Consider the following 20,193-nt stretch of genomic DNA (forward strand, 5'->3'; position numbering starts at 1 on the left):
AGAGTGCGTGTATGACTGCGTCCATGTATGTGGAGAGTGCGTGTATGACTGCGTCCATGTATGTGGAGAGTGCGTGTATGACTGCGTCCATGTATGTGGAGTGTGCGTGTATGACTGCACTATGGGGGTCCTGTATACTGGTACGCATATAGGTGGGCACTATGGAGAAGTGGGGGACAAGAGCACTATGAGGGCATTATATAGGGGCATTTAATACTGGCACCCCATTTTGATGCCACTATGGGGAAGGGAGGAAGGAGCATTATGGGGGTATCTATGTGGGGCAGTCTATAGGGGCATTTTATAGTGCCACATTATGGAGGGCACTATGGAGACGGGGAAGGAGCACTATGGGGGCATCTTCTGGGGGGACTATATGGGAGTATTTTATACTGGCACAAATTATAAGGTCACTATGGGCACCTAAGCTCAGCTGGTGGCACTAAGTGTTTTTTTGTAGTGGCACACATGAGGGCACTCTGGGGACATTGGCTCTACTGGGGGCACTAAGAGGAGGTATTTCTTTTTTTTACTGCCACACAACGGGGCATTTTTCGTACTGGTGCACATTATAAGGGGAGGGGGGGTTCTACTGTCACACATTATAAAGATAATTATTACTATCGGGGCATTATGGTGGGCTTTATTACAACTGGGGGACTATGGGAGCATTATTACTTGTGGGACACAATTACTGTTGGGGGCACTGTAGGAGCACTATTACTACTAAATGCACTCTGGCAAAGAAATAATTACTATAGTTGGGACTTTGGGAGCACCATTAATTTGGGGGCACCCTGGCACAGCATCAGCTTTGCACAGTTCTTTTTGCAGTATAGTTTTGGGGAGCACAGCTTCTCAGTATTGGGGGTGCATGATGGGATGTTAATGGAGGATGATGGAAAAGTAGGAAACTAAGATGTCTGTCAAACTCTGCAGAGACGTGAGATGGCTGAAAGAAATTATCACGGCGGTCTGGTCTGAATGGAAGAAGATGAAAAAAGAGAACATCTACATCAGAGGAGACATCACTGGATATAAGAGGTATGGGGCGCTGTATTAGGCTACCTTCACATCTGCGTTTGTGATCCTGGCAGGCTGTTCCAGCTGAGAATTCACTGGATCCGGCACTGCTGGATGCAGAAGAATGCCCGCCGGCCCCCATTAACTATAATGGGGTACGGCAGAAATCCAGCCACAATCTGGGAAAACTGCAGAGAATCAGCGGGACATAAACGCTGCATGCTGTGCTTTGTGTCCAGTCAATCCCTTGCATTTTTCTGCTGGACTTAGGTGGCCGGATCGTACTAAGACCCCTAATGTTACCTGGGGACCCCAAAGAAGCTTGTGTGTTGAATGAAGCCTTCCTATCTTACTGGTGGCTGGCCCTGCTCTCAATTGTGCTTCGGTTTTGGCTCCGCCCCTAGACTGCAAGGGGGTGGGGCCTGTGGGGGTCATGTGATTGGGCTGCTCAGTCAAAACTGCCCGGGCCTATTTTTTGTCCCAGTCCGGCCCCCTGTGTTCAACCTTATGATAAACTATAAAGCATTAATTGTTATATAAATTATTAACCTCAATGCCAATTTGCTATTAGATAAGCATCTAGCTGAAACTCTGACATAGTATTTGTCTAAGCTTACGCCACGGGCGGATTGGCCATATACCTTACAGGGAAATTTCCAGGTGGGCTGATGCCCAGGGGGCTGCCTGAGCCCTCCTCATGGCCGGCTAGTGGAAGTTTTTAGGGATGTATTTTGTGCTGCTGGCAGTATTTTGTGTTGGACTGTGATATGTGGCTCTGTTGGGGTGGTATAATGTGCCATAATATGGTATTGTTGGCCCTGCCTTCCATCAATTTGGACCCGACTACTAAATGGGGCCTTAATATTTTTTTCAGAGCTACTTTAAGTTCCAGTCTGCCCCTGGTATATGCCATCTTTAGACGTAGTAAATCTTGGCCATTGTGTGGTTTGTTGTGTACCTCTAAATGCCTTCAATTCTTTAATTCTAAATCAACTCAAAACTGTTCTCCAAAACTTAAGCATTGTTAACATGAATCATACATCCAGTTAGAGTTTCTGAGGCTAACAAGGACATATCATTAATAAGGTCTAATATGTCATAATATGTCAAATTAACATAAGAAATAGAAGGAGGAGGCTCCAAAGTCAGCTACAAATGGGATTGTCTTCCCCTGGACATTACTGACCCTGCTGTATAAACAGTCTAATAATCTTAGATTGCCTGGGCTCATAGGAGCTCGCTCTGCTGAGTCCGGATATGTACTGGTATATAGATTTAACCCCTTAACGCCCAGCGCCGTACATATGATCAGAAAAAAATAGTAAAAAAAATTACTGTAAGTTTTACAAAAAAAAAAGTGTGTCAAAAAAGCCATTTTTGGTCACCTTACATCACAAAAAGTGTAATGCCAAGCAATCAAAAAATCATATGCACCCTAAAATAGTACCAATAAAATTGTCAACTCATACCGAAAAAAAATGAGCCCTTACATAAAACAGTCACCCAAAAAATAAAATAAAAACTATGGCTTTCAGAATATGGAGACAATACAAAATCATTTTTCTCCAAAATACTTTATTATGCAAAACTGAAACAAACAACCAATAAAGTAGTCATATTTGGTATTTTTGCGTCCGTAACAACCTGCTCTATAAAATACCATATGATCTAACCTGTCAGATGAACATTATAAATAACAAAAAATAAAAACGGTGCCAAAACAGCAATTTTTGGTTTCCTTGCCTCACAAAAAGTGTAATATAGAGCAACCAAAAATCATATGTACCCTAAAATAGTACCAACAAACCTGCCAACTTATCCCGTAGTTTTAAAAATGGGGTCACTTTTTTGGAGTTTCTATTCTAGAGAGGCATCAGGGAGGCTTTAACCACTTCAGTTCCCCTAGCTTAAACACCCTTAATGACCAGACCACTTTTTACAATTCTGCACAACACTATTTTCACCGTTTATTGCTCGGTCATGCAACTTACCACCCAAATGAATTTTACCTCCTTTTCTTCTCACTAATAGAGCTTTCATTTGGTGGTATTTCATTGCTGCTGACATTTTACTTTTTTTTCTTATTAATCAAAAATTTATGAAATTTTTGCAAAAAAAATGAAATTTTTCACTATTCAGTTGTAATTTCAAAAAAAAAAAAAACGACATCTATATATACATTTTTCTCAAAATTTATTGTTCTACGTGTCTTTGATAAAAAAAATGTTTGGTGTAAAAAAAAATGGTTTGGGTAAAGTCTATAGCGTTTACAAACTATTGGTACAAAAATGTGAATTTCGCTTTTTGACGCAGCTCTGACTTTCTGAAGCACCTGTCATGTTTTCTAAGGTTCTACAATGCCCAGACAGTAGAAAAACCCGACAAATAACCCCATATCGGAAAGTAGACACCCAAAGGTATTCGCTGATGGGGCATAGTGAGTTCATAGAACTTTTTATTTTTTGTCACAAGTTAGCGGAAAATGATGATTATTTTATTTTTATTTTTTTCCTACAAAGTCCTCATATTCCACTAACTTGTGACAAAAAATAAAAACTTCCATGAACTCACTATGTCCATCACGAAATACCTTGGGGTGTCTTCTTTCCAAAATGGGGTCATTTGTAGGGTAGTTATACTGCCCTGGCATTTAAGGGGCCTAATGTGTGGGAAGTAGTTTGAAATCAAAATGTGTAAAATATGAACTGTGAAATCCTAAAGGTGCTCTTTGGGAATGTGGGCCCCTTTGCCCACCTAGGCTGCAAAAAAAGTGTCACACATCTGGTATCGCCGTACTCAGGAGAAGTGGGCAATGTGTTTTGGGGTGTCATTTTACATATACCCATGCTGGGTGAGATAAAATATCTCGGTCAAATGCCAACTTTGTAATAAATAAAATGGGAAAAGTTGTTCTTTTGCCGAGATATTTCTCTCACCCAGCATGGGTATATGTAAAATGACACCCCAAAACACATTGCCCAACTTCTCCCGAGTACGGCGATACCAGATGCTGTGACACTTTTTTGCAGCCTAGGTGGGCAAAGGGGCCACATTCCAAAGAGCACCTTTAGGATTTTACAGGGCATTTTTTACACATTTGGATTCAGACTTCTTCTCACGCATTAGGCCCCTAAAATGCCAGGGCAGTATAACTACCACAAGTGACCCCATTTTGGAAAGAAGACACCCCAAGGTATTTCGTGATGGGCATAGTGAGTTCATGTAAGTTTTTATTTTTTGTCACAAGTTAGTGGAATATGAGACTTTGTAAGAACAAAATAAAATAAATAAAATCATATTTTCCCCCAACTTGTGACAAAAAATAAAAAATTCCATGAACTCTCCATGCCCCACACGGAATACCTTGGGGTGTCTTCTTTCCAAAATGGGGTCACTTGTGGCGGTTAGTTATACTGCCCTGGCATTTTAGGGGCCCTAATGCATGAGAAGTAGTTTGACATAAAAATGTGTAAAAAAATGCCCTGTGAAATCCGAAAGGTGCTCTTTGGAATGTGGGCCCCCTTTGCCCACTAGGCTGCAAAAAAAGTGTCACACATCTGGTATCGCGTACTCAGCAGAAGTAGGGCAATGTGTTTTGGGTGTCTTTCTACATTACCCATGCTGGGTGAGAGAAATATCTCAGCAAAATACAACTTTTCCATTTTTTTTTACAAAGTTGGCATTTGACCGAGATATTTATGTCACCAAGCATGGGTATATGTAAAATGACACCCCAAAACACAATGCCCAACTTCTCCTGAGTACGGCGATACCACATGTGTGACACTTTTTTGCCAGCCTAATGCGCAAAGGGGCCCAAATTCCTTTTAGGAGGGCATTTTTAGACATTTGGATCCCAGACTTCTTCTCACTCTTTAGGGCCCCTAAAATGCCAGGGCAGTATAAAATCCCACATGTGACCCCATTTCGGAAAGAAGACACCCCAAGGTATTCCGTGAGGGGCATGGTGAGTCCATGAAAGATTGAAATTTTTGTCCCAAGTTAGCGGAATTTTTTTTTTTTCTCACAAAGTCTCCCTTTCCGCTAACTTGGGACAAAAAGTTCAATCTTTCATGGACTCAATATGCCCCTCAGCGAATACCTTGGGGTGTCTTCTTTCTGAAATGGGGTCACATGTGGGGTATTTATACTGCCCTGGCATTCTAGGGGCCCTAAAGCGTGAGAAGAAGTCTGGAATATAAATGTCTAAAAAATTTTACGCATTTGGATTCCGTGAGGGGTATGGTGAGTTCATGTGAGATTTTATTTTTGTCCCAAGTTAGTGGAAAGGGAGACTTTGTGAGAAAAAAAAATATATATCAATTTCCACTAACTTGTGCCAAAAAAATGTCTGAATGGAGCCTTACAGGGGGGTGATCAATGACAGGGGGAGTGATCAATGACAGGGGGGTGTTCAGGAGTCTATATGGGGTGATCACCCCCCTGTCATTGATCACCCCCCTGTAAGGCTCCATTCAGACGTCGTATGTGTTTTGCGGATCCGATCCATGGATCCGTGGATCCGTAAAACACATATGGACGTCTGAATGGAGCCTTACAGGGGGGGGTGATCAATAAACAGGGGGGTTGATCAGGGAGTCTATATGGGGTGATCACCCCCCTGTCATTGATTACCCCCCTGTAAGGCTCCATTCAGATGTCCGTATGTGTTTTACGGATCCACGGATCCATGGATCGGATCCGCAAAACACATACGGAACGTCTGAATGGAGCCTTACAGGGGGGTGATCAATGACAGGGGGGTGATCAATGACAGGGGGGTGATCAGGGAGTCTATATGGGGTGATCACCCCCCTGTCATTGATCACCCCCCGGTAAGGCTCCATTCAGACGTCTGTATGTGTTTTGCGGATCCGATCCGTGGATCTGTAAAACACATACGGACGTCTGAATGGAGCCTTACAGGGGGGTGACTCAATGACAGGGGGTGATCAATGACAGGGGGGTGATCAGAGAGTCTATATGGGGTGATCACCCCCCTGTCATTGATCACCCCCTGTAAGGCTCCATTCAGACGTCCGTATGTGTTTTGCGGATCCGATCCATGGATCCACAAAACACATACGGACCTCTGAAAGGAGCAAGCCTTACAAGGGGCTGATCAATGGAGGGGGGTGATCAGGGATTCTATATGGGGTGATCACCCCCCTGTAAGGCTCCATTCAGACGTCCATATGTGTTTTGCGGATCCGATCCATGGATCCGTGGATCCGTAAAACACATACGGACATCTGAATGAAGCCTTACAGGGGGGTGATCAATGACATGGGGGTGATCAATGACAGCGGGGATGATCAGGGAGTCTTATATGGGGTGATGAGGGGTTAATAGTGACAGGGGGGGTGTAGTGTAGTGTGGTGCTGGTGCTACTTATTACAGAGCTGCCTGTGTCCCTCTGGTGGTCGATCAAGCAAAAGGGACCACCAGAGGACCAGGTAGCAGGTATATTAGATGCGGTTATCAAAACAGCATCTAATATACCTGTTAGGGGTTCAAAAATCGCATCTACAGTCTGCCAGCGAACGATCGCCGCTGGAAGGCTGTAGATCAACTAGCTTACCTGCAGTTCCTGTGAACGCGCGCGCCTGTGTGCGCGTGTTCACAGAAATCTCGCATTTAGCGAGATGACGCATAGATGCGTGACTCTGCCTGAGACTGCCGCCTCCGGAACGCAATCCTGCGTTAGGCGGTCCGGAGGCGGTTAAATGGGACATGGTGTCAATAAACAGTCAGCAAAAAAACAGTCCAGCAAAATCTGCCTTCCAAAAAGCATATGGGGTTCCTTTCCTTCTGCGCCCTGCCGTGTGCCCGTACAAGCAGAATAGAGATGTCCCGAACTATTCGCGGCGAACAGTTCCCGGTGAACATCGCTTGTTCGCGTTCGCCGCGGCAGGCGAACATATGCGATGTTCGGTCCGCCCCCTACACATCATCATTGAGCAAACTTTGACCCTGTACCTCACAGTCAGCAGACACATTCCAGCCAATCAGCAGCATACCCTCCCTCCCAGACCCTTCCACCTCCTATCAAAAAGCAAGGACAGCATCCATCTTAGATTCATTCGGAAGCTGCAGTGTTAGTTAGAGCAGGGACAGTGCAGCTGCTGCTGATTTAATAGGGAAATCGTTAGCTAGGCCAGTGTTCTGTGTCCACTCCAGTCCTCAAAGACTCATCTGATCTGCTGTAAGGACAGCGTCCTGACAGAACCCCAAAAAGCCCCTTTTTAGGGCTAGTACATCAGTCTGCTTTTCTTTTTTTTTTTCTCTGTAATCTAATTGCAGTTGCCTGCAAGCGTGTGTGGTCAGGCCCACAGCATGTACTGTGCCCACTACTGCCAGTGCCCAGTGCCACCACTCATATCTGGTGTCACAGTAGCTTGCATTTAAAACAGTAAAACAATTTTTTCACTGTAATATAATTGCAGTTGCCTGCAAGCGTGTGTCAGGCCCACAGCGTGTACTGTGCCCACTACTGCCAGTGCCCAGTGCCACCACTCATATCTGGTGTCACAGTAGCTTGCATTTAAAAAAATAAAATACTAATTTCACTGTAATATAATTGCAAGTTGCCTCCAAGCGTGTGTGTCAGGCCCACAGCGTGTACTGTGCCCACTACTGCCAGTGCCCAATGCCACCACTCATATCTGGTGTCACAGTAGCTTGCAGCATAGTACAACTAATCTGAAAAAAAAATGACAGGCCGAGGCAGGCCACCCCGCAGGGGTCGTCGTGGTCGTGGTGCTGTGATTTCCTTTGGCCCTAAAATAATGCCAGTGTTCAGAGGACACGTACCCTGAAAGTTCTGAGGACCTAGTTGACTGGCTAACACAGGACACCCCCAATCTTCTACAGCTTCCGCTCGGAACCTTGAGGCACATCCTCCTCCAGCTCAGCTTCGGGCACTTCTCAAGTTACCACTCCCCGCCTGCCGCCCACCACCAACACTAGCACCACAGCTGCTTCACTTGATCTGTCAGAGGAGTTATTTACACATCAGTTGGAAGAAATGAGTGATGCACAACCATTATTGCCAGAGGATGTAGATAACAGGGATATGTCTCAGTCAGCAGCATTACACACATGGACGTACAGTGTGATGATGATTATGTTGTACGCTGCTGCTTCCTTTGCTGAGTTGTCAGATACAAGTGAAAGCGGTTTGATGATGACGATGTGTCCGTGGACTGTCACGTGGGTGCCCACTCGAAGAGAAGAAGAACAGGGGGAAAGTTCAGATGGGGAGACAGAGAGGAGGAGGGGAGACGAGTTGGAAGCAGGGGGAGGTCATCGCAAGGAGCTAGTGGCACAGTCAGACAGCATGTATCGGCAGCCAGGGTCAGCCAGACAGCACGCCAATCAACACATGCTGTTGCCATCACCAGAATGCTGTCATTGCAAAAGCTCAGCAGTGTGGCATTTTTTTTGTGTGTCTGCCTCTGATAACAGCGATGCCATTTGCAACCTGTGCCAAAAGAAACTGAGTCGTGGGAAGTCCAACACCCACCTAGGTACAACTGCTTTGCGAAGGCATATGATCTCACATCAGAAAACGCCTATGGGAGCAACACATAACTGAGTACAAGCAGCACACAAACTCAAATCCACCATCCTCCTCCTGGTCCAGCAGCTTCAGCCACGTCAACCACTGCTGTCCTCCTTGCCCCCCTCTCAACCATCTGCCACTCCGCCTCTCACCTTCAACAGTTCCTGCTCATCTGCCCACAGTCAGGTGTCTGTCAAGAAAATGTTTTGAGCGTAAGAAGCCAATGTGACAGAGTCACCCCCTTGGCCCGGCGTCTCTGACAGCTGGCTTGTCGGAAATCTTAGCCGCCAGCTTTTACCATACAAGCTGGTGGAGTTGAGGCCTTCAAAAAATTTGTAGCTATCTAGGGACACACTGCAGTGAAGGTACCCGGCCGAATTTTTTTTTCACAAAAGGCAATCCCCAACCTGTACTCTATTGTAGAAAAGGAAGTCATGGCATGTCTGGCACACAGTGTTGGGGCAAGGGTCCATCTGACCACTGATACCTGGTCTGCAAAAGCACGGTCAGGGCAGTTATATCCACGTACACTGCGCATTGGGTATACCTGCTGACGGCAGCCAAGCATGGAATGCGTGGCTCTGCAGAGGTGTTGGTGACACCGCCCACGACTTGCAGGCAGGCCTGCTGCCACCTCCTCTACTCCTCCTACTCCATCCTCTTCGCTAACCTCCTCGGCTAAGAGTCCTCTTCTGCTGCTGCGTCTTGCTCCACATCAACTGCACCCCGCCAGCTCCCCAGGGGCTATTCCACATCCCGGGTACGACAGTGGTCACCGCCGTCTTGGGGTTGACTTGCCTGAAAGCAGAGAGTCACACCGGACCAGCATCCTGTCGCCCTGAACGCACTTGTGGATCAGTGGCTGACTCCGCACCACTGGAGATCGGCAAAGTGGTGTGTGACAACGGAAGCAATTTGTTGGCGGCAATGAATTTGGGGCAAGTTGACAACATGTGCGTGCATGGCACATGTGTTAATCTGATTGTACAACGCTTTGTGCATAAGTATCCAGGCTTACAGGACGTCCTCAAGCAGGCTTGGAAGGTGTGTGGCCCATTTCAGGCGTTCCTACATGGCCGTGGCGCACTTTTCAGATATTTCAGCGGCCGAAACAACATGCCAGTGGAGGCGCTTGATTTGCGACAGCCCGACACGTTGGAATTCAACACTCCTAATATTCGACCGCCTGCTCCAACAAGAAAAAGCCCATCAACGAGTATTTGTATGACCGGGGGTACTAGGACTGCCTCTGCGAAGCTGGGTATTTTTTTGCCACATTACTGGACGCTCATGCGCAATGCCTGTGGCTCATGCATCCTTTTGAGGAGGTGACAAACCTAGTCAGTCGCACCGAAGGCTAGGACAAAAAAGTCTAGATTACCTCACCTTTATTAAGATGAATGAGGCATGGATCCCAAAGGGACTGACAGTGGGGGATGCATTTGATGAGAAGGAGCCTGATGAGATGCCCTTGGGCTAAAAAATGGTCCACACGCTGCTGTATTTAATCTCTGCATGCCGGATGACTTGCGTGACTTCTCCGCCACCACCTAGGGTTCAAGCCGCAATGTTTTAGTGCACTTTCTGCCCTGGAAAACATCATTTTTTCCGGCCGCTGCTAAAGCAGCGGCTGCAACAATACCTGATTTTTCAAACATGTGTACATGTCTAATTTTTCTGGCCTCTGGTGCTGCACTGTGGCCTGCAAAAACAAAACAAAAAAAAAGGCACATACATGTGTCAATTCCCCTTCGTGATCGTTACCTTGTTGTGGTGAAGGGGCTTGTGTATCATAATGAAGTGATCACCTCTATGAGTGTGTTGGCAATGGCAATGTTGGCACACCCTAGATGATAAGGTTGTTGCTTCATTGTGAACAGACCAAAAGCGATCGGCTGGATAATTTTGCATAGAAAAAACATGAATTTTCTATGTGATCATCTAAGGTGATCATTAAAGCCTACTAGGCCAACAATGGGCCGACACTGCAGAATCATTGTTTTCTGGGTCACTTAACTGTCACTGAACTACCTCAGCACGACCATAGTCTTTGAAAAACCGCCATCGACTGCAATCTCCCAAACGTGCGCACAAGCACAGTCATCACTACACCAAGATTGACGCATAGAGGAATAACATTTATGTCATGAGTGTGTCAACTGATAGGAATAGTACTACTTAACATACCACTCATATCGGGTAGCACAGTACATTGCACGGCACACGCCCAGTGCCCCAAATTGGAAGTAAGAGGACCAACCAAGCATCTTTTTCATCTCTCGGTTCTAAAATCTATTCCATACACGTCCCCTGATAGGGGACGTAAACAGGGATTAATCTGGTAGGAATAGTACTATTAACAAACCACTCATATCGGGTAGCACAGTACATTGCACGGCACACACGCAGTGCCCCAAATGGAAGTAAGAGGATAAACAAGCATCTTTTTCCATCTCCCGGTTCCTAAAATCTATTCCATACACCACACCGGCCCCTGATAGGGGACGTAACAGAGATTTAAACTGGTAAGAAACAGATTTTTTTTTAATAAAAAAAAAAAAAAAGAGGACAGCCTCTGCGGAGCTAGGTATTTTTGGCCGCGTAACTGAACGTCATGCACAATGGCTGTAGGCTCATGGTCCCTTTTGCGGAGGTGACAAACTGGTCAGTCAAACCCAAGGCAACATCATCGACCTCATCCCATATGCGTTTTTTCTGGAGCGTGCCCTGCGAAGAGTGCTGGATCAGGCCGTAGATGAGCATGAAGAGGAAGAGTTGTGGTCACCATCACCACCAGAAGCAGCTTGTCGTCGTCGATTGCTGGACCTGCGGCCAACGCAGAGAGAGGAGTCTGAAAGAAGAGGAGTCAGAGGAGGAAGGTGGCTTTGAGGAGGTGGAAGCCCAACCACAGCAGGCGTCCCAGGGGGCTTGTTGTCACCTTTCGGGGACCCTTGGTGTTGTACGTGGCTGGGTGGAGGAAGAGACCTTCAATGACGTCAGTGAGGACAAGGAACGGGACATGGCTAGCTTGGTAATCCAACCTTGTGCAAATGGGAGTTTGCGGTTGTGCAAATGGACTGTTTGCGTTTTTTGCGGTTGCGTTAAACGGGGCGATTGGTCTGTCATAGTTTGTTCTGTCACTGTGAAGCGGGCGTTAACCCACTGTTTTACAGCACGTTATTTCAAAACAATTTAGGCTATGTTAGGTGATTTATGCCCTTTATGGATTAAAACCCGACTCTGCGTCAAACTACGTAATTTTCCATGGGAGTTTTGCCATGGATCCCCCTCCGGCATGCCACAGTCCAGGTTTTTAGTCCCCTTGAAACAACTTTTCAATCACTATTGTGGCCAGAAAGAGTCCCCTGTGGGTTTTAAAATTTGCCTGCCTATTGAAGTCTATGGCGGTTCGCCCGTTCGCAACATTTGCGTGGAACTTCGCGTACGCCGTTCGCGAATGAAAATTTTTATGTTTGCGACATCTCTACAGCAGAACTCAGGGAAATAATTATAGAGTTTTGTTTGGCTGTTAACCCATGCTTTGTTAGCGGAAAAAATGGATTAAAAATGGAAAAATCCGCCAGAAAAAGTGAAATTCCGAAATTTAATCTCCATTTTCCATTACTTAAGGGTTAACAAAATTTGTTAAAATCAGTTTGAATACCTTGAGGGTGTAGATTCAAAAATGGGGTTTCTATTATGTAAGCCTCACAAAGTGACTTCAGACCCTGAACTGGTCCTTAACCACCTTGCCATCACGGTAACGCCGATAGGCGTCCGGACGGCAGCGATCTCAGGTCTCAGTGACTCATGAGACCTGAGATTTCTGTGAACGCGCGCTCAAGGAGAGCGCAGTGAACAAGTTTAACTACAGCCTGCCAGCGCTGATCATTGGCTGGCATGTGTAGATTTTAAAAGAACCAATCAAATAGGTATATCAGACGCTATTTTGTAAATAGCGTCTGATATACCTGCTACCTGCTCCTCTGGTGGTCCCTTTTGCTTGGATCGACCACCAGAGGACACAGGCAGCTCTGTAAGTAGCACCAAGCACACACACACATTACAACCCCCCTGTCACTTATTAACCCTTTATTTAACCCCTGATCACCCCCATTATAGACTCCCTGATTACCCCCCTGTCATTGATCACCCCCTGTAAGGGTCCTTATCACCGCCAGTAGTTAGCTTACTTGTTAGGTAGTTAGCGCCCAGCCCACCGCACCGCAGTTACTGATTAGTCGCTAATTAGCGTCATCGCTGTCGCTAATCAGCACTAGTACTATATAGTATCTGTAAGTGATCAAGACTGATCGCAATCAGATCTATATCAGTACATTAGGGTCACCTTAGGCTCTACAAAAAAATTTGTGTTTGGCCGATCAGGCTGATCTTGTGCCCACACTTGCGTTCAGTCCGCCCCACTGCTGTGACAGAATTTTTTTTTTAATGATCACTGCAAAAACACAGTAAAATCGCTGCGGCGCTATAAAGATCACTTTTGAGCTTTTTGGATCTTTATTAGCGATCGCAGCTTTACTTCGCAAGCGCTCCTTTTTACTAGGCAGGTGTGCTCTTTTTTCCTGGGTAGTCTCCCCTAAATTTAGTTAGCCCAAAATTTCAAAAAAAGGGGTATTCGCTGAAGAGGCCTACAGGATTCTGGCCCTGATGGATGAAAGCGATGGGGACGCCTCACCCGCTGAATCCAGTGGTTCAGAATATGAACCTGTAGACAGCAGTGGCACTCTAACCGCTAGTGAAGATGGCGAGGTTAAGGTCTCTGCTATGGTCAGGCGTACCCGACCCCATGTCAGTGTTCTGCATACCCCGCGTGATGAGCCTCATTTGCAGCAGAGTGGTGCTAGCGCTGATCTTTTTTATGGCGCGGCATACACCAGCAGCGCAGCACATCCGGGACCTTCTACCAGCCACTGCCAAATTCTCTGGTGAAGTGGCAAGCACCAGAAGGGCAGTTCAAGCTGGTACGGTGGCACGTGCAGTAACTCCCCCGTCGCAGCCACCACGTTCACAGGCCCGTAGAGCCCTTAGTCTCCCAGAGGTGCTGGCAAACTCAAATTGGCAATCCCCTGCTTCCGCCACACCCGTATTGCCCCTTTCACCGCCAGTCTGGAGTTTGCGTGGAGACAGCTCTTGAGTTTTTTGAGCTGTTCTTCACCTCGGATCGCTATGACTTAGTTGTGGCCGTAACCAACCGCTACGCCACACAAGTATATAACCGCCATTCCGGAAAGCTTCTATGCCCAGCCCTTCCGGTGGAAATCAGTCACAGTTTCCGAATTTAAAATATTTTTAGGCCTTATCCTCAGCATGGGTCTAACTAAAAAAAAAGGTATTGCGGTCCTATTGGTCTAAGACCCAATACATTACATGCCCATGTTCTCTGCTGCTATGTCCAGGGCACGTTTGATGTCATCATGCGCTTTATGCATTTCACTGACAATAAAACCTGTCATCCAAGAGGCCACCCTGCTTATGACCGGCTCCACAAATTCGGCCCCTCATAGACCATTTGTCATCCAGGTTTGCAGATGTGTATACCCCCAATCAGAACATCTGCATAGACGAGTCCCTTGTACATTTTACCGGGCGCCTTGGCATCAAACAGTACATCCCCAGCAAGCGCGCCGGTATGGGGTCAAACTGTATAGCTCTGTGAAAGGGCCACAGGCTATACATATCGTTTAGTGTCTATGAGGGAAGACTCAAAACTGGAGCCGGTCGGATGCCCTGACTACCTGGGGAGCAGTGGCAACGATTGTCTGGGACTTGGTGTCAACCTTACTCCACAAAGGGTACCACTTATACGGAGGACAATTTTTACACAAGCGTGGCCCTCTTTCGGCACTTACATATAGTGAGAATTCAATGCTGTGGCACCGCACGACCTAGTCACCGGGGCTTCCCCCGACTTGCACGGGGGGAGAGGGCTGCCTTGTGTGACCAAGAAATGCTCGCGGTGAAGTGGAGGCACAAGAGGGACGTTTACCTTCTGTCCACCATTCACGCAGACACGACTGTACAAATTGAAAGGGCAACTGGAGTAATTGAGAAACCCCTCTCTGTCCACGATTATAACCTTCACATGGGAGGGTTGGACTTCAATGACCAGATGTTGGCTCCCTATTTAGTGTCCCGCCGCACCAGACGCTGGTATAAGAAGGTGTCTGTTTATTTAATTCTATGGCTGTGTATAATAGTTTTTGTTCTCTACAGTAAGGCTGAGAGAACGCGATCCTTCCTAAATTCCAGGAAGAAATCATTCGGAATCCTGTATCCAGGAGGGTCCGTGCCGCAAGTCCTGAGATGTAGTTAGCGGCTACATGACAGACACTTCCCGAGTGTCTATCTGGTACCCCAAACTCACCGTTCCCAAGAAAAAGATGTTGTGTCTGTAGCAGGGCTGGAATAAGGCGTGACAACACCGTTTTTTGTCCTGACTGTCCTGACCAGCCTGCTTATGCATAGGGGGAGTACACACAGGTACACTATTAGTGTAGGGATCGCGTGACACAGGACAGGCACACAGGGGTCTTAGGGCCCGTATGCTCAATATAAGGAGAATAGCAGAAACTCCTAATGCTGGCCATACATGATTGTGGAGACCGTCAAATGCCAGGGCAGTACAAACCCCCCACAAATGACCCCATTTTGGAAAGAAGCCACCCCAAGGTATTCGCTGAGGGCATATTGATTCATGAAAGATTGAACTTTTTGTCACAAGTTAGTGAAGACTTTGTGAGAAAAAATATATAAAAAAATATTTCCGCTGGCATTTGGATTCCAAACTACTTCTCACGCTTTAGGGCCCCTAAAATGCCAGGGCAGTATAAATACCCCACAAGTGACCCCATTTTAGAAAGAAGACACCCCAAGGTATTCCGTGAGGGGTATGGTGAGTTCATGTAAAATTTTATTTTTTGTCACAAGTTAGTGGAATGAGACTTTGTAAGAAAAAAACAAAAAAACAAACACATTGCCCTACTTCTTCTGAGTACGGCGATACCACATGTGTGACACTTTTTTGCAGCCTAGGTGCGCAAAGGGGCCCAAATTCCAATGAGTACCTTTAGGCTTTACAGGGTTGCTCACAATTTAGCCCCGCCCAAAATGCCAGAACAGTAAACACACCCCACAAATGACCCCATTTCGGAAAGTAGACACCTTAAGGTATACACTGAGGGGCATAGTGAGGCCGTGGGAGATTTTTATTTTTTTTGCCAGAAGTTAGCAGAAATGGAAACTTTATTATTTTTTTTTCCTCAGAAAGTGTCATTTTCCGCTAACTTGTAAAAAAAAAATTAATCATACATGAACTCACCAGGCCCCTCGTGAATACTTTGGGGTGTCTTATTTCTAAAATAGGGTCATTTGGGGGGTATTATACTATCCTGGTATTCTAGCACCTCAAGAAACATGACAGGTGCTCAGAAAGTCAGAGCTGCTTCAAAATTCACATTTTTGTACCATAGTTTGTAAACCGCTTATAACTTTTGCGCAAACCAATAAATATACACTTATTGGATTTTTTTTTTTTTATCAAAGACATGTAGCACAATAAATTCTGACACAAACTTGTATAGAAATGTAATTATATATGAACAATTTTACCAGAAAAAGTAAAAATACACTTTTTTTGAGAGAAAATTGCGATCTTTTTTTGAATAATATAAGAAAAACGAAAATCTCAGCAGCAATCAAATACCACCAAAAGAAAGCTGTAATTTGTGAGAAGAAAAGGAGGTAAAATTCATTTGGGTGCAAGTTGTATGACCGAGCAATAAACCGTTAAAGTTGTGAAGTGCCCATTTGTAAAAAAAAAAGGGGCCTGGTCACTAGGGGGGTATAAACCTGTTTCCTTAAGTGGTTAAAAAGTGGGTTTTGGAAATTTTCTGAAAAATTCAAGATTTGCTTCTAAACTTCTAAGCCTTCTAACGTCCCCAAAATATAAAATGGCATTCACAAAATGATCCAAACATGAAGTAGACATATGGGGAACGTAAAGTAATAACTATTTTTGGAGTAATTACATCTATTATAAAAGTAGAGAAATATAAATTTTGAAATTTGCTAATTTTTCAATAATTTTGTAAATTTGGGTATTTTTTTTATAAATAAAAATTATTATTTTTTTACTCCATTTTAATACTGTCATGAAGTACAATATGTACGAGAAACGTTCTCAGAATGGCCTGGATAGTAAAAGTGTTTTAAAGTTATTACTATATAAAGTGACATGTCAGGTTTGCTAAAAATGGCCTGTGCAAAAAGGTGAAAAATGGTTTGGTCATTAAAGGGTTAAATAATGGCAGTTAAAACTGGCAGTTAAAATGCATATTTTGGTATGTATTCAAGGCAATAGCATGCATTTCAGAATGGCATTCTGTTAAACACTCACCTTGGCTTTGAAAGCTGCTAGTTTTAATAGCATTTCAACAGTGAAGATTCCAGTGAAAGCTACATTCAGGATGTCTGACACATGACTAAATTCAGCAGTCTGTCCATAATGCTAATAATAAGAGACAGATAATGAACTCTTGTTTGTACACAAAAGACAACTACAGAGTACTTGCCTTTATAGTTAAAATTCACTGTACATTAAAAATATATATATTACAGTACAGACCAAAAGTTTGGACACACCCTTCTCATTCAAAGAGTTTTTCTTTATTTTCATGACTATGAAGGCTTCAAAAACTATGAATTAACACATGTGGAATTATATACATAACAAACAAGTGTGAAACAACTGAAAATATGTCATATCTAGGTTCTTCAAAGTAGCCACCTTTTGCTTTGATTACTGCTTTGCACACTCTTGGCATTCTCTTGCTGACGCTTCAAGAGGTAGTCCCCTGAAATGGTCTTCCAACGTCTTGAAGGAGTTCCCAGAGATGCTTATCACTTGTTGGCCCTTTTTGCCTTCACTCTGCGGTCCAGCTCACCCCAAACTATCTTGATTGGGTTCAGGTCCGGTGACTGTGGAGGCCAGGTCATCTGGCGCAGCACCCATCACTCTCCTTCATGGTCAAATAGCCTTACTTTCAAAGTTTTCCCAATATTTTGGCTGACTGACTGACCTTCATTTCTTAAAGTAATGATGGCCACTCGTTTTTCTTTTCTTAGCTGCTTTTTTCTTGCATAATACAAATTCTAACAGTCTATTCAGTAGGACTATCAGCTGTGTATCCACCTGACTTCTCCTCAACGCAACTGATGGTCCCAACCCATTTATAAGGCAAGAAATCCACTTATTAAATCTGAGCGGGCTCACCTGTGAAGTGAAACCATTTCAGGGGACTACCTCTTGAAGCTCATCAAGAGAATGCCAAGAGTGTGCAAAGCAGTAATCAAAGCAAAGGTGGCTACTTTTGAAGAACGTAGAATATGACATATTTTCAGTTGTTTCACACTTGTTTGTTATGTATATAATTCCACATGTGTTAATTCATAGTTTTGAAGCCTTCAGTGTGAATCTACAATTTTCATAGTCATGAAAATAAAGAAAACTCTTTGAATGAGAAGGTGTGTCCAAACTTTTGGTCTGTACTGTATACCACCAAAATTAGAGGTCCAGCTTTAGATCTTTCCATATATTAAACCTTAAGCGCCTACATAGAAAGGTGATTTTGAACCTTTGTACAACATTACATTTTTTCTTTACCCTTGAACGTTTTACAACTCTGTAGCTGCAGAAATGCTGAAAGCCTGGAGAAATTTTGAGATACATAATGTGACGGACTGAACCGTCACTGGGGCTGCTGGAGAAGCCTGAGGGACAGCCTCCTTCCTACGGACCTATGGACCCAGAACTATGGAGACACCCTCAGGACCTTTTGTGGTTACAAGAAACTATGAACCCGGATTTATGTGTGGAATTTAATGCCACATATTTCCTATTGACCATTAAAAGTGCATGGTGTGGATTCAGGAAACACAAAAAGGGTTAACTCTGCACTGAGACCCCCAATGATTGTGTTAGTGATGGGATTAAGATAGCTATAAGAGCAGCCGACTCCTAGATGAGTAGATCACCCTATGATACACTCAGGAGATAATCCCATCACATGTGTCTCCTCTCTTCCTATTCAATCTATTATGGAGGGGGTAAAGATGTCTGTTTGCATGTTGTTTCATTGTTGATTTGCATCAAAGACAATGCCATTGTGTTCGTTAATTGCGTCACAGACAATGCCATTGTGTTTGTTGAATAGGGTTAGTTTGAGTGTTTAAACTGTAAAGCTGTAAAGGATTGGCTGCTATGTCATGTCCTCAGTTCCCAACCAGGTCCACTGGAGTGGTACCCTTGTTGGAAAATGTGTATATAAGTCAATGCTTGTGTGTTCAATAAAGAGTTTCTGTTTTACATTCAACATAGAGCCTCGTCTCATGTCTGTGGGGATTGCTATACGTGTACAGTCTCCGGGCTATAACTCCTAGCTCTTGTAAGAGCTGTTCCTGTTCCTGGTTCCTTGTGGTGGTATCAGTGTCGAGTGAGTGCTTGGAGTCCTCGGGAAGCACTAGTAGCATCCATCAACGGAGGTACGCAGTCGGGGTATCAGAAGATCCGTTACACATATAAATTAGCATTATTTATATTTTGATGCAAACTGAAATGTGTAAAATATTCCGACACTGCTTTCTCTGAAGTTTTATTTTTGCAGCATTCCCCAAATATCAAAGATAGGTTTGCAAATTTATGATAGTACTATCAGTGCTGTTAAATAAAATGGAAATGAAAAAGTAAAGATAAGGTCTCATGCACACGACCGTGTGCTGCCCGTGGCCGTATTGCGGCCGCATACAGCGGGTCCGCAATACACGGGTGCCAGCCGTGTGCATCCCGCATCACGGATCGCGGACCCATTCACTTCAATGGGTCCCCAATCTGGGAGATGCGGAATGGATGCCCACAGAAGCGCTACAGAGTGCTTTCGTGGGTTTTCTGTCCGTGCCTCCGCACCGCAAAAAAGTTGTGCATGCACTACTTTTTTGCGGTGTGGACCAGATCACGGTCTGGATCTGTCTGCAGCCGCCGCACGGATTGTTGCAGTGCATTGGGGGGCCGCAAATTGCGCATTGGGGGCCGCAAACGGTTGTGTGCATAAGCCCTAAAGGTGATGTATAGTAATTGAACAACACCAAGTTAGAAAGGACTTTGTAACAATTTATCTTATTCAACCCTCTTCCTGTCCCATGATGTTATAGCAGAGCTGGGGTGATACTTTTAACAGCAGGTTCTCTATTCATTTGCAGGATGTACAAAATGTAGCATGCCATGGAAAATTATTTATATTAGGCCTCTTTCACACGGGCGTGTGCGCAATGCACGAGCACAGTCCGTGGGGCAGTCGCAGCGGATCGCGGACCCATTCACTTGAATGGATCCGCGATCTGGCCGTTCCGCAAAAGATAGGACACATAGTGCTTCCGTAGGTTCTGTTCCGTGCTTCCATTCCGGATTTGCGGACCCATTGAAGTGAATGGGTCCGCATCCGTGATGCGGAATGCCCACGGAACGGCACCCGTCTAAAAGGGGATCCGCAAAATACGGTCCGCAATACACACGGGCGCACACGCCCGTGTGA

At 45.0% G+C, this 20,193-nt stretch overlaps 1 protein-coding gene across 1 annotated transcript in view; it reads right to left on the minus strand.

Annotated features, from left to right (window-relative positions):
* The window catches only part of CACNA1S (calcium voltage-gated channel subunit alpha1 S), a 1,092,054-nt gene that overhangs the window by 462,970 nt on the left and 608,891 nt on the right, over positions 1-20,193 (minus strand). The window contains 1 exon segment of the mRNA XM_040424151.1: positions 17,004-17,114. Coding sequence (XP_040280085.1) covers positions 17,004-17,114 — 111 coding nt within the window.

Source organism: Bufo bufo, chromosome 3, assembly GCF_905171765.1.
Source record: "Bufo bufo chromosome 3, aBufBuf1.1, whole genome shotgun sequence".
Lineage (NCBI taxonomy): Eukaryota > Metazoa > Chordata > Amphibia > Anura > Bufonidae > Bufo > Bufo bufo.